This window comes from Podarcis erhardii (assembly GCF_964252035.2).
Source record: "Podarcis erhardii genome assembly, chromosome: 5".
Lineage (NCBI taxonomy): Eukaryota > Metazoa > Chordata > Lepidosauria > Squamata > Lacertidae > Podarcis > Podarcis erhardii.
Window position 1 is genome coordinate 61,851,839 of NC_138509.1, and position 14,939 is coordinate 61,866,777.

At 40.2% G+C, this 14,939-nt stretch overlaps 1 protein-coding gene and 1 long non-coding RNA gene across 2 annotated transcripts in view; one reads left to right on the forward strand and one right to left on the reverse strand.

Moving 5' to 3' along the window:
* LOC309343292 (allantoinase, mitochondrial-like) overlaps positions 1-14,939 on the forward strand; it is a 15,937-nt gene continuing 998 nt past the window's right edge. Inside the window, exons 1-11 of the mRNA XM_081864610.1 lie at positions 1-206; positions 1,081-1,238; positions 5,259-5,410; positions 7,016-7,130; positions 7,804-7,950; positions 9,068-9,113; positions 9,627-9,720; positions 10,454-10,640; positions 12,295-12,433; positions 13,348-13,520; positions 14,291-14,323. Coding sequence (XP_081720736.1) covers positions 176-206; positions 1,081-1,238; positions 5,259-5,410; positions 7,016-7,130; positions 7,804-7,950; positions 9,068-9,113; positions 9,627-9,720; positions 10,454-10,640; positions 12,295-12,433; positions 13,348-13,520; positions 14,291-14,323 — 1,275 coding nt within the window. The 5' untranslated portion in view covers positions 1-175. The remainder of the gene's footprint in view (positions 207-1,080; positions 1,239-5,258; positions 5,411-7,015; positions 7,131-7,803; positions 7,951-9,067; positions 9,114-9,626; positions 9,721-10,453; positions 10,641-12,294; positions 12,434-13,347; positions 13,521-14,290; positions 14,324-14,939) is intronic.
* The window catches only part of LOC309343304, a 23,434-nt gene continuing 16,453 nt past the window's right edge, over positions 7,959-14,939 (reverse strand). Inside the window, exon 3 of the long non-coding RNA XR_014157235.1 lies at positions 7,959-8,166. This is a non-coding gene — a long non-coding RNA (uncharacterized lncRNA). The remainder of the gene's footprint in view (positions 8,167-14,939) is intronic.

The window sequence follows — 14,939 nt, forward strand, 5'->3', positions numbered from 1 at the left end:
CCATTTGAGTTTTGGTCAAGACCAGGTCCTCAGCAATCTACTGTGAGGTTCAGAAAGTTTCTTTTCTTGTAACACTTCATGTCAGTGTTTGCCAGAAGGCAAGAGAGAAGGAACTGAATGAGAGCCAAGCAGGCAGCAATACTTAAGGGTTTGGATCCTTGTTGCCAATCTTAACATGTCTAAAAAATGCAATGCCACTCAGGCAGGTAAGTGAAGGGCCGCTGGGTAGAGGGAGCCTAAAATAATTTGATAAAGAGCCTCTGGATGGAAGATTGCATTTTGAATTAATAAAGGAAGCAATAACAAGTAAGGATGGATGAATATGTCAATTTTGTTTTCTCTCTTTTACTAATTCAGTTCTCCACATTTCTGCTGCAAACTGCAACAACTCATGAAAATCTGTCAGTATTTTAGTGTGTATTTCTTCTGAAACACAGATTTTTGAATGCAGTTTTGACTAATATATGCATTTTTGCAACTTATATTATCTAATATATTGCATTTTATTATAATTGCCCCTCTGGATAAAAGGCAGGATATAGATTTAATAAATATAACCTTTTTTTAAAAAAAGTTATTTTCCACCAATGTATGCATTTTTATGAACACTTTCCCCTAATATATGCATTTTGGTACACATTGCTTGGTCAGAAAACTCCATCACAACATTCAGAGAAGTGCGAATTTTGAAGGATAATTAAGTTTCAGTTCACATACTGGTTTAAGAAGAATAAATCAGGTAGTTTCTCACTCAAATGCAAACAAAATTGGATTTCCCTCCCATCCTTAATATCAAGCTAGCAAGAAAAAATATTAAACTGGGAGTAGGTTTGTTGTCTTGCCTTGTCATGGAGAATGCCTTCTAGTCAGCAGGACTCGTCTTCTGTGTTGTGTTCAGAGTGTCATTATAGAAGCATCTGTACACATGGAGGAAACTGAAGCAATTTCACAAGGGCCTAAAATCATGCTGAAAGGAAGAGAAAATGTGGTATCTTACTATGAGTTTATAACAGAAACAGTTGCAGAAGTTTGATTGGTTTGTTTTTGCTGAATTCTGCCTCTCTACTAATTTAAATTAAGGGCCAGCCAAAGTGGAAGTGGGTTCAGAGATTGTGACTGTAAGAAGCAACAGGGTCGTGCAGAATAATACCATTGGCCCAGCGGAGATTGTCATCTGTGATGGAAAGATAGCTGATGTTCTTCCAAAGAGAAACTGGGCCAGACCCAGTGGAGAAAAGGTATGAACTCATTTAACACTTTATCATTTGTGGATTTCTAGACTAGTGTTCAGGATCTGTTTCTAGCATGTTTCACAAATAAAACAGTAAAATTAAATAAAAATGCAATCCCATACAAAAGCAGCATAAAATACAAATAGAGGACCAAAATTCTTTTTAAAGCCTGGGAGAATAAACTATAACTGTGTAGGTGCTAGGCGTCTCCATGAGTATCCTGGCTCCCCGCATTTGAACTTGAATTGATATAATGGCTGAAAGTTTTGGAAATTTTATTAATGAAGTCAGTAAAGTGTCCCAACATGGGTCTACAGTTTACAAGCAGGTAACGCATCACAGAGGATGTGACTAGGATTAGCTAAATATTATTGTTATAGAAAGTCTTAACCATTGTATGTGGAAATGAACATGCAAATATATTTTATAAACAGGTTCAATTTCCAATATATTCTGAAGTATTTAAAATGTCAGCAGTACTGAAAGTTCAGCATTTAATAGCACTGACATTTTGAAGCACGGTTTTATATGCATAAACCTCCCAGAACGTTTCATTGTTAATCTGTGCTGATGAAAAATTCTAAGACAGCTCAAGGTTACACTGATCCCTTTCTTAACTGTGGTTCTAAATGAATAGCTACTGGTCTAAGGAGTAACACACAGCATCTTTCATATCTGTTACCTCTTTCCTACACATTACAGTTTTCACAGACGATGACAACAACATACAAGTGCAATTAGGGGGTCCTGTGTAGTATTGCACAGTGGTGGAGTAAGATGGAAGTGATTTCAATTAAAATCCCACTTTAGCCATGAATCTTAATGGGTGACTTTGGGCCATTCATAATCTCTCAAGCCCAGGGTCCGCTGCAAGACTCTTTGTGAAAATTTAACTGGAAGAAAACATGTATGCCACCCTGAGTTTCTTGGAAGAACAGTGGGATACAAATAATATAAATAGTAACATTAAAATTGTATTTATAAAAAAGAATAGAAAGAGACTGACCTGACTTGCAGGGACATGAGTCAGGAAAGCAATAAAAATATTGTCATGAAATGCAATATGAAATGTATATAAATCACAGAAGCAACAGCCAAGAAACAGCAAAATCCAACAAGCATAAAACAAAACCCAAAACAGATCAGGTATAAGACATGCTGGAATGTCTGAGCAAATAAAAAAAAAAGTATTCAGCTGGTGCTATAAAATGATGAAGATTGGTCCCAGGTAAGCTTCTTTGGAGAGGGCATTCTGTACATGAGACACCATTACTGAGAAAGCCCTCTCCCTAGTCGTTATCCTCTTAACCTGAGATGGTAAGGGAACCTGAAGAAGGGCCTCTTATGATGAATTATTTGTTCAGGCAGCATCATGCATTAGTAACCAACTTCAGATAACCAAGCCTCAAGCTATTTTATGAACGAGAAAGGAAAATATATTCTGGAGCATGGTATTAGGAGAGCTTTATGAGGGAGCTTGTGAAAGTGAACTATCCCAACACAAAACATCACATCCCTGGGGGCTAATTCTCCACTCAGTTACACTAGTTTCACGCCATCATGATTCCATTGACTTCACTGTAACTGAGTGGAGAGCTAGACCCTATGGTCATAATACCAGTGCGGAGCATTGAACCAAATTCACAGCGAATGCATTGGATAGGGGCCAGGGTAAAGTCTTCTCTTTTTTTTACGTGGTTTTCCTTCTGGGTTAAACTTTTAGTTGCCTGACCAGTGACCTTTAGCCAGTGCCTGTTGCTGATCACAGCACACTCCACATTACCTCGACTAATAATTAACGCAACTTGCTCTGTCTGTGAATTGTCCATGAGCTGCACATGAGATTCTCTCACTGCTTGGTTCATAGGGTAGATTTTGGCAGAAAAGCTATTGGTTCTCTTTCTGTCCATGTAAGTCATCTGTGTCAGATATGGCCAGTTGTGGAACATAAGAAGACCCTTAATGGAGCAGAACAAAGGACTATCAAAACCAGTATCCTGTTTTCAGGAAACCCACAAGCAGGATATGAGCGCAATAGCCATTTCTCATTACAGTAGTACCTCGGGTTACAGATGCTTCAGGTTACAGACTCTGCTAACCCAGAAATTGTACCTTGGGTTAAGAACTTTGCTTCAGGATGAGAGCAGAAATCACGTGGCGGCGGTGCGGTGGGAGCGGGAGGCCCCATTAGCTAAAGTGCTACCTCAGGTTAAGAACAGTTTCAGGTTAAGAACGGACCTCCAGAACGAATTAAGTTCTTAACGCGAGGTACCACTGTACTTTTACCCAGAAACTGGTTTCCTGACGCAAACTCCCTTTGCCCCTGGAGGTAGTGTGCAGTCATCACAATAAGCAGTAATTGATAGGCTACTCCTCCATTAATTTCTCTAATTCTCTTTTAAAGCTATCCAAGTTGGTGGCCATCACCACATCTTGCAGCAGGAAAGTCCATATTTTGGGAAATTCCATATGTACTGTGTTGAATTGCTACTACAAGATGAGACTACGGCTCTGCATGGCCTGCTACAGGGACCATTATGAATGAGAAATCTTTTTCTAGATACAGTACAACCTTAGCTGAACTTGGATGGCCATGTGGCAGTTATCCATGGTCTAGTAAACTACCAGCTAGACTATTGCAATGCATTATATGTGGGGCTGCCTTCAAAGATGATCCAGATTCTGCAGCTGACCCCAAAAAAGGCAAGAAGATTGTTAGTGCAGATTGGAAGATATCAGCATATTATGACACTGGCTGTCATCTTCACTGGCTTCCAGTCCATTTCCAGGCCCCAATCAATGTGCTGGTAGGAGGGACTGTGATAGTGATTTAAAAATGAAACGAAAAATGAAACAGAGAACAGTAGTATTTTAAAAAATTAATAGAAAATACTAGTGCAGTAAATACTAGATGTGGTCAATGTTTAGTAGATCCTTGTCCTTCCTTGTTACAGTCTGGACTCCAAAGATAGTGAATGCTCTTCTGAGAGAGAGTTTGGTTCCTGCTGCCCTTAGAAAGGTAGGAATTAGATCTCAACTGGAGGGGGAAACTAGATTGGAAACTTCTCCAAGCAGCCTCTCAACCTGAGTCAGTCTTGTTATTTCTGCCTCTGTCCCTTTAAATCTGAGGCCTCTTTTGTACATTAATGCAGGGTGAGCATTTTAAAAGAGGCCCCATAGATACAGAGTACACATGTTCCACAAGGCCTCTTTTAAAAAACACACCCTGTACAACCTAAATAAATGTTTGTGTCTTAAAGCATCTTAAGGGAATGAAAAATGACTGGAGATGAAAAGAGAGAGAAGCCTTCCTAATTAGGAATGTCATCAGATGCAACTTAACTTCTGAAAGTCAATGTATTTCCAAAAAGAAGGGAAAAGACAAAACAATGGCTATGCCTGAATTCATCCACTCGTGCAAAGCAGCTAATGAAGCATACTGTACTCATTCTTTAAGGAGCTGCAAGACTATTAATTGCTTCCAAGTAATTTGAATCTAACTTTCTCTTAGGAAATTTGAGAAATAGTTGAGCTCTCAATGCACATGCAAGGAAGATGAGTGTCTGATGAATAATGATTTGCGACAAAGATGCAAGTGTTTTATTTTGTGTGTGTTTTTTAAAAAATACAATTCCTGGCATGGTGGAATTATGACAGATCTCTTACTGGATGAGTGTTCTAATAAGATAGAGTGAGCAGGAAGCCTGGCAAGAAGTCCAAATGATCAAATCAATTATGAAGCGTTCTTAGAAATCTCAACTGTTGTGGGCCACAATCCAGCAGAGAATGAATGGTTTTAAGAGCTCTTTTAGTCTGCAATGGATTGTGGCTGTGAGTTTTTAAAGTGTTCCTCCAAGCTTTCTATAGCGTTCCAAAAAGCAAAATACTAAACGGTGTTTTGAATTAAAATCCAGAGTTTTTAACAAGGAACCTGTACAGGTTACAAGCATTCTATGGACCACACTCATGATGAAGACAACTTTAGAATATTCTGCAATTAACCTGCAATTAACCTTCTGCCTACAGATCTTAGATGTTGGAGACCTCGTGGTTATGCCTGGAATAATTGACCCTCATGTGCATATATATGAGCCTGGACAGCCAGCTGGTGAAGGATTTACATCTGTGACTCAGGCCGCAGCTGCAGGAGGCATCACCACTGTTGTTGACATGCCCTTGTACGTTTCCAGAGGGCTGGAGGGAGGGAATAAAGGGAGAGACTTTCCTATTTTAATGCAAAATTCACAATGAAATTTCCCAGGTCAACTCATATAAACTACAGTGTAAGAGTTTATATGTCTCTTCCTAATATGATCTAATCCCTCATCCCATTGTAGGCCCTTGGCTCAAATCCTAAGACTTTCCTGAGGGTCGCTTGACCCTCAGGAATTGCTTTCCAAGGGGTTCAGGATGAGTTGAGAACCTGTGTGTGTGATGTGTGTTTTTCCAAACAAGTTTTTAATAAACATTTCCCCAATAGGAGACTAAAGAGGTAAAGAAGCAAGAGGGAATTATGCATAACTGAGCATTCTTGTGCTTGCACTGCATCTGGTAAAGGCCACTGTCTTTGTTGCTTTTTATTTATTTTCTTGTATTATTGTTATTATTCTGCCTTCCTTCCCACATGGAAACCAAGCGGTTCTCTGTATCATCACATTAACTTTCTTTGCACACCCATGTGCTCTGGCTTGTCTTACAGATTCCTAACACCTGTAGATAAAGAACACTTTGGGTGGAAGGCAACAGCTGGAGTAGCTTCTGCAGGGCAGGATTTCTGAAACACCATATATAGTCCTGTAGTGTCACCTACTGGTCATATTCAGATATTGTAACCAAGGGTGAATTCCCATGCTCAATTTCCACACCAGAAATCCATGGTTGGTTGGGTGGTTTTCCTTTTTGAGGCCCCACCAAATGCCTAGACATAATTATACCGCATGAACAAAACACACACACACACACCAACAGCACTGAAAGTCAGTGTGGTGGTCGTAGTTACTGATTTATCTATCAAATGCATAGCCTGCCTTTCCTGATCATTTGAGGTGGTTCACTATAGGAGAAAAATACCAGACCTATCACTCCAGAATTGGAGATACTGATGTTCAAATCCCCACTCAGCCATTACACACACTGGGCAACACTGAGCCAGTGTCTGTCTCTCAGCCTCACCTACTTCACAGGTTGCTTGCTGAATGCTGGAATGTATAGTATTTTGAGCCCTTTGCTAAAAGAAAGCCATGATAGAAATATTATTTATTAAATCAATAAATAAACATTTATGCCTGGTGGAAGCTCATATGTGAATAGGGAAATCCATCATCTTTGGCATGTTAATGGGATCCAGTGGCAGAAATTCAAGTAGCTACCACAACCTAACAGAGGCAAATTTAAACTAAAGTAGTGTTTTTGTTGGAACCAGTTTGTTCACGGGTGGTACTGCTTTGGTTGAAGAATGAGGTCAGGATGTATTAAAGGTGTGTTACAGATTGGCAGCTAGACTGGGCTAGAAACGAGCACAGTTTAGTTGCCTTCTAGGTAGGAATGGTTCTACAATTAGGCAGAATGAGGCAACTGATTGTGTTTCTCATAAAAGGGCAGGGAGTGAGGAGACATGCTGAGATTTCTTGTTTCAGCTGCCATCTGCTCCCTGACTTTGATTATGGTGGTAGTGGTGGTGGAGGAGGAAGACAGGTATCATTTGCTGCTCTCAGGCAGCAAAATGTGCTGGGCCAGCCTTGTTTCCAAGTAACATCTTATTCTACTTCATCCCCTTAACTCAGGTACTGCAGTCCTCCAACCACAACCTTGTATGCCCTTGAGAAAAAGCTGCAGTCTGCCAAGGGAAAGTGCCATATTGATGTTGCATTTTGGGGTGGCATCATTCCTGGAAATCAGGTTTGTATCCAGCAATGAAATGGCATCAGCTCCCCTGTGTCTTATGTACTTTGGAAGGAGGGCCACGAAGGCAAGATAAATAGCGAGGGCTCCAGAAATGAAAGCGTTCCTTTAGATAGCATGATCCATTAAAAGTAAGAGGCTGCAAATGGATGGAGGATTCTGCCATGTTTTTAGTTATACTAGGGTTGCTATATTTCAAAAAGTGAAAATCTGGACAGAAACTTTTTTGAGCTCTTCAGCAATTTCCACCCGGACACGATTTCTGACGGCCGATTGCCAGCTATGTACAGAAAATTCCGTACATATGGCAACCCTAAGTTACACTGCACCCTGTGCAAGAGCTCTGGAAACAGTACAATACAGTACACAGTTTTGAAAATAAGAGATGTGGCTTGAAATAAATCACTTGGCTTGAAATCCCAGTTCTAATTCCATATGTGTATGAACGAATTGCAGCAAATTGTTGGAAGCGGGAAATGAACTCTGCTCATCCTCATACGGGTAGGTGAAAATTTAGATTCAGTTTGCATTTAAATTGAAAACTCAATTGTAGCTGAATATGTGCAGAAATTGCAAGAGAGCAGAACTTAATATGCAACTCAGCCATTCTTCTGCTTTCTTTGTATTATTAGCAAACTTTCCAAGTGCTTGTCCTTGTGCTATCTCTTAGGCTGAGCTCCTACCAATGCTGAAGGCTGGGGTTCCTGGATTTCAGTGCTTTCTAATGGCCACTGGTGTGGAGGACTTTTCCCATGTTTGTCTACATGATATACATGTGGCAATGAATGAACTGCAAGACACAGACTGTGTGCTCCTGGTAAGGAGCTGAGTTCCTACTCTTTTACTCGCTAGCACCTTTGACATTAAGTACCTGTTTTCCATTTCTCTTCTCTCTTCCAGTGAATTTCCAATCTGGATGGCAACATTTCACACTTTCTCTCCTTGGGCATTACTTATTTTTAATTTTTTTATGTATATTTTATTAGTGAATTGAAATATTGTACATACTTTTCCCCAGTAGGTTATTCAGGTACTATAAATGACACACAAAAAGATGAATGAAGATTAGTACAATAATTAAAAGAATTTACTAATATCCACGTATTAATAAAATTAAGCAATGCCCCTTCATAATAAAACATTAATTAATATTAAATATACAGAATTAAAATTTAATGGCGGTATATTAATTCATGATCTGCACATATTTTAAAGGTGTGAGAACAACTTCCCTATTTCCTTTCTTTTATTCTTATGTGTATAAGCTAATTCTTATTTTACATATTGAATTACCAAATCCCAACTTCTTGTAATCTGCTTATATTTTTTTCTATCTTTAATCGTTGTGGTTTTCACTTCTTTGGATTATTTATACCTGTACTTTCCACCTCAAAAGAGACACTTAAGGTGGCATACATTCTTCAGCAAACACAGAAAAATCCACTCTTGGAAAACTGGCATCCAGCAAAAGATTCAAGGGAGAAAAGAACCAGGACCCACTGCTATAGACTATATTAGCCTGAGTATCTGGATTCTAGGGCAATAAGCAGTTTCACTGTTAAATTAGAGCAACTCCCTTCCCAGCACTGAATACTAGAATGAAAAGGTGCTGTTATGATTTGATATATCACAATAGTGTTTTGTTTTTTAAAAAAACAGCAGGCAGTTTTCCCTGCTTTAAATTAAGCACTCTTGGTGACATTTAGCTTTCATAGGCTTGTCTGAAACCAGACCAGTGGGATGGGGTGGGGGTGAGAAGGAAGAAGATGTATTTTTAATCTTTGTTGGAAGCCGCCCAGAGTGGCTGGGGAAACCCAGCCAGATGGGCGGGGCACAAATAATAATTTGTTGTTGTTGTTGTTGTCACATTGTTATATCTTCCTGTAGAAATTTTTATATAAACCTTTCGCCCCTGTTTGGGACTCTCTACACAGTTCCATCCAGAACAGGAGCCAAGTCACTCCCTGCCTGTCCAAGAGGGTATGTATTATGCTAACCAGAACCTTTACTTTTACCCCACCAGATATGTCTGCCAGGAGACATGGGAGCATTTCCCCCCTTCATCACAGGACCCTGGTCATCCCTTTGTGTTCTTCTGAATGGAAGTGTTTGCTCGGCTTAGAACTTGTTTTGCACCAACAAAGAAATAGATAATGGAGACCATCAATAGGGCAAATAAAGGAGAGTAAATAAGAGAGGAGACAGCAAGGAGTCTGGAGCAGCCCTGGGCAGTGAACTGTCTGAAGAAAAATACCTGAAGATTTCAGAATGGCCTCCCTCTGATGACATAGGAGGGAGGGAGATTTCAGTTGCACAAGAAATGGGCACAATCTTTCTAGGATGTGAAGGGAGCTGGGAACCGTTCCCCTAAGGACCTTAAGTGCATTTTAATATACTAAAACACTAGAAATAATCTTGCTAGAACCCACTTAGTAGGGGCACCGGTATTAAATGTGTGCATCTTTATATTTTTCTCTCCCTTTCCCCAAACAGACACCATGGAGTACAGCACTTTCTTGGACACACGCCCTTATACCATGGAAGTGGAGGCCACCATCACCATTGCTGAACTGTGTCTCCAGTATAAGTGAGTGTTTCTTTCTGTTAAGCTGGAATGAGAGAGCAGGCTAAGGACATAAAAAAGCCCTGCCGTATTACACCAAAATCCCATCTAGTTCAGCATATTGTTCTCCCAATGGCCAACTAGATGCCTATGGGAAACCACAAGCAAGACCTGTGTGCAAAAGCTCTCTGCTGGCATGTGCTTCCCAGCAACTGGTATCATACTCCAACTGCTCCAAAAATACCGGGATCGTCACAAACACCCTTAAGCAACCACATCCTGAATTCCCAAGGGTCCTTCCCTTCAGTACTGGAAGTTCAGACCGTGCATCCCTCTAGGACATTTCTTAGATCTATGGCCCCACTTCCTGTTTATATGAAAACAAGATCCAGGTCACTTGAGGGCCCCTAATAAAGTTTTTCACTGTTTCCTTGCTCCTCAGTCGGTTGATCTCTCATAAAGAAACTGATGAGAGGGAGCTAAGCGGGCGAGGTCTTCCACAAGGTCACTGTCCACATGGTTGCGAGGGGTGCCAAGAGGTCACAAGTGCTGAAGAGCAGCTGTTACAGTCACTTGGCTCTGGTTTGCTTCGTTGAGCTGCTGCATCTGAGTCCCTGCCCCAGCTTCTGAGGAGAAGGCAGGGTGGGGGGCACTGATGTAGAATATGTCCCTATTTTCATCTGATGAATGTTGGAGGGCATGTGGTATTCAGAGGCATACCACCTCCAACAATAATCATATGCTTTTAACTTTACAGGATACCATGCCACATCGTTAATCTCTCCTCTGCTCAAGCCTTGCCCATTATCAAGGATGCAAGACAGAAGGGAGCACCCATTACTGTAGAAACAGCACACCACTACCTCAGCCTGGCATCTGAATGCATTCCTCCAGGAGGCATCTACTACAAATGCTGCCCTCCTATCAGGGACAAGAACAACCAGGTAAGAGCTATGGGAAATGGAAGTGGTCCAATCAAATGGCAAAAAATAAAAAGATAAAATAAAGATAAAGTGATGGCAGAGAGAGGACATATGAAGTAAGATCTGAGTACTATTAAAAAGAAATGCTTGATAATGTCTGCAATAATTCAGTAAGAAGAATAAGACAGGAACTTTATATGATCAACAGACTCCACTCATGTTGAAATTATAGGTTGTTCTGGATGAACAAAGCATGACAGGTTATTAAAATGGCATTCAGAAAAGAGTGAGTACACATACATACACACATACACACAATCTTATGCAGTTGACTCCTATAGATAATACACAGATCCAAACGATTGTCTAGAGACATATCAATGCAATGTTCAACTACTTAAATCCATCATATACATTATGAGAAACAAAAAGACAATAAAAATAAATAAAATATGTTAAAATTGACAGTGCAAAGTGCATTTGTGTCACATCCAGACATGTTCAAAGAGATGGTAGTTTAGTGCTTAATGTAAGTTCATTGTTCTTGTTTAACGAACTCAGCTTAATAAACCATGCTTGAGCACAAGAATCAGACTATACACTACCTCCTTGTCCCTCTCATCTTCCCATGATGCTCTGGCTTCAGTGCCTCCATCATGGTTAATTTAAACCACAGTTTCCTGTTACATCTTAACTAGGAAACTATCATGTAATCTCGGACTACAAATACGAGGATAAGATGTTGGTTTTGCATTCTATTTGGTAAGTTGAGGTAAAACAGATGTAACTGGAATTTTTGGTTTAAAATAGCCATAATAAAAACACTGGATCCAAACAAGGGGGAGGGGAGGGCCAAACACATGGGTCTATTCTCAGTTTAATAAACTATGGTTTATTGGCCTTAATAATTGCCCCAAAGTACGAGGCAGGCCTTCCTAAAGAAATAAGGGCACTAGAAAGGGAAAATGTCAGTTCCTGCACAATACATAATACAAGTGAATTAAGTGTTATTGTGATTCTTTATTGGGCCAGGATGCAAAATCCAGGAGTGGAATCATTGCAAAGCAATCCTCCTGTTCCCAGTTCCTTAAAACATTCCAGAAGGCCTTGGTGGTGGTGAAGAAGAAGAATCAGCATGGCCAGAAGAATCAGCATGGCCACACTATCCTTATCTGTTTCTAAATGCGGATCTTTAGTCAAAGAAATTTCCTTTCCATGCCCATTCCTTCTTGCTTTTCCATTCTAAGGAGAGCTAACTTTCCGTAGCAGCTCTGTCACTGTTGCTTTGGATGGTCTATTTTCGAGTTGAAAGCTGATCCTGGAACTTTGGTACAAAGTGCATTACCTCTGTATGCATCAATAGATTAATGCAGGGGTCACCAACGTGTTGCTTGTGGGCACACATATGCCCACAGAGGCCGTTCCTGGTGCCTACGGGGTCCCCTTTCCCACTCCACTGAAATTAGTGTTGAAAAAAGCATGCTCCTGTCGCTAGTAGAACAGGTTGTGACATGTGCTTGGCTGTGGTGCCCACAGCTGTCCATCCAGTTTGCAAATGTGCCACTGGCCCCAAAAAGGGATGTGACCCTTCCTTGATCATTCCCTGGCTTCACCTTATTCAAGGAGAACTACAAAAGTATTTCCTTGGCATAAACTCTTCCTCTCATGTCTCCAGGAGCAGCTGTGGGCAGCTTTGGAAGTGGGAGAGATAGACATGGTTGTCTCAGCCCATACTCCTTGCTCCCGAGACTTGAAAGATTTGAACAATGGAGACTTCCTCAAGGCCCCAGCAGGGATTGCTTCACTACAGTTTGGTAATATGTTTATATACTATTTTATATATGCTGTTCTTTTTCTTATCCTCATCCAATGAGCATGTACTGCTAAGAATGGAAAGGATGATATCCTCATATCATGACTCAAGAATATACTACACTGACAGGCAGTATCTCTCCAGAATGTGGGGCCTCAGAGGTCTTTCCCATTACCTGCTAACTGGAGGTGTCTGGAATTAAAACAGTAACCTTCAGGATGCAAAGCATGTGATCCACCATTGAACTATGGCCCTTCCCAAAGAACGACCTGTCATCCTGTTGTTCCAGGTGCCCTTAGTGTCCTCAAGCTAAGCCAACCAATACCCCATTCAAAATGCCCCATTTCATTTAAATTACAAATACTTTAGTTTTTCACTATGTAAATTAAAGCAATTTGTTTTAAAAAGCATGTTCAATAAAGCAAAGACTGGATCCCAAGCATCGTTACCGGTACTTCAAAATAAGTTCAATTGAATGCATAATAATTTTCTTTTAGGTAGGTTATGACTTTCAGACAAAGACATCTTAATTGATCAGATCACTTTTCACAGAGTAGCCAATTCATTGATTAAATTTGCATATGTTTACATACAAAAATTCTGAAGAAAATAGCATGAATTTACTTCCCTGGTGCTCCCCCCCCCCATACAATCACACAATAGTGTGTGCGATTCAAAGTGTGTATGTTTGAATGAGTGTGAATGAATGTCAGTGAATGTGTTTATTGGTGACCCAACGTATTGCCACATGTGGCCCTTGCAGGAAAGGACTGCTCACCCCTGGTATAGAACTTTACCAAATGTTCAAGTCTCCTTTTTAAGTGGCATCAAGTGATATACTTTGAGAAGAAACCAGGGAAGAACAATCTTCTTAACAATAAATTCCTCTACTAATTGTGACTGGAAAATTCATAGGTCTCCCTCTCTTCTGGACTTGTGCAAAATCCAGAGGGTTCTCCTTCCATGACCTAGTGCAACTGATGTGCAAAAATCCTGCCATTCTGAGCAGGCTGGAAGACCGTAAAGGATCACTTGGCTCTGGGATGGATGCAGACCTAGTGATCTGGAATCCAGAAAAGAAGTTTGAGGTAAGGATGGGAGAGGATATAGGTCATTTTTAAAATTTTGTGAATCACCTTAGGAGTCTGATATAGAGCCAAAAACAGGATATAACAAATCTAATAAAATAAAGAGTTATAACAAACAAAGACCTTACAGAAAACAATAAAGTGACCTAATACCAAATGAATAATTAAATGTGCCAGTTTTATGAGACAGAAATCCAAAGTGTAGTTGTTGTTCTTTGAATTTCTTATCCTTACTTCACCATAATGTCCCAGGTAAGATAAAACAATATAAAATAAAATGTTAAAATCAGTTAAAACACTTCGGTGTTGAATGTTTCCAGTATAAAAAGGCATAGCAGAATGGCCTTTACAATGACCTTAGCAAGAGAGTAGTCTTGACACACTTAGGGTGTCAGCTGGGGCGTTATTTTTCTTAATTTGGATCAAAGATACATCAAAACACTTATTATGGCTATGGTTATTAGCTAGAGAGATACAAGATAGATATTGATTGTGGCGAACATCATGTGTATACCCCTTCCCAAGCCTGCGATGGTAGCTCACTGGGTGGAAGTGTGTATTCAAGTTCTGTTTTCACCCTGTGAAACTAAACTTTCTATGCTTTGAAATTTTTATAATTGATGATCTGGAAAGTGCCAGTTCTGATATTACCATTCTCTTTGATACAACACAGGGACAATAATATTAGGTTGTATACATTATCTTTAGTAAGCAACATTCCCCAAACTAATCTGTATTATAATTATTTTGTCTCCTTCTTTCTCTCTCAGGTGAATAAAAACATAATTCATCACAAGGATAAGGTATGGGAAGACTCATGTTTTCTGCATTCTCCCAGTGTTCCTATTACTACCCCCCGCCATCCCACCCTCAAAACACCTTACTGTAATTTACTGTATAATTCATTACATTTTTTGCCTCTGCTTAGGGCAGGCTTCACTGTTCAGCAAATGGGACATCCCAAGTGTCATTTCTGTGGTGGTAGAGGCTATAATGAACTGTATAATGAACTGACTGTAGTAATCTTCACCTCCATCTATCACTTTGCTTAGCAGGCAAAAACCAACAAGCAAAATACCACCAGGAGGGGTGAGCACAGCCGTCGGCTTTCAACATTCCTTGCCTTTTTGCAGCCTTGACATTTATGGGCTATTCAGTCTTTATCTTTTCCAGGTCAGAAGTTACTGGGTCAGAGGATCTGCCTCATACAAAGGACTGGCCCTAGTAGGCACCCAACAGGACACATGTCTATGCTGAAGGAGTCTAAATTATTTTCACATCTGGTATCTTAGATTATTTATTAGTTTCATGGCCCTAACCTCAAGCTCAGAGTCAGAGGAGGATGAGCTGGCTGAGGCCAGGACTGCTGCACCACCAGGTTCCCTGGAAGTGAACCTGAGGCTAGTGGAACCTACAGAA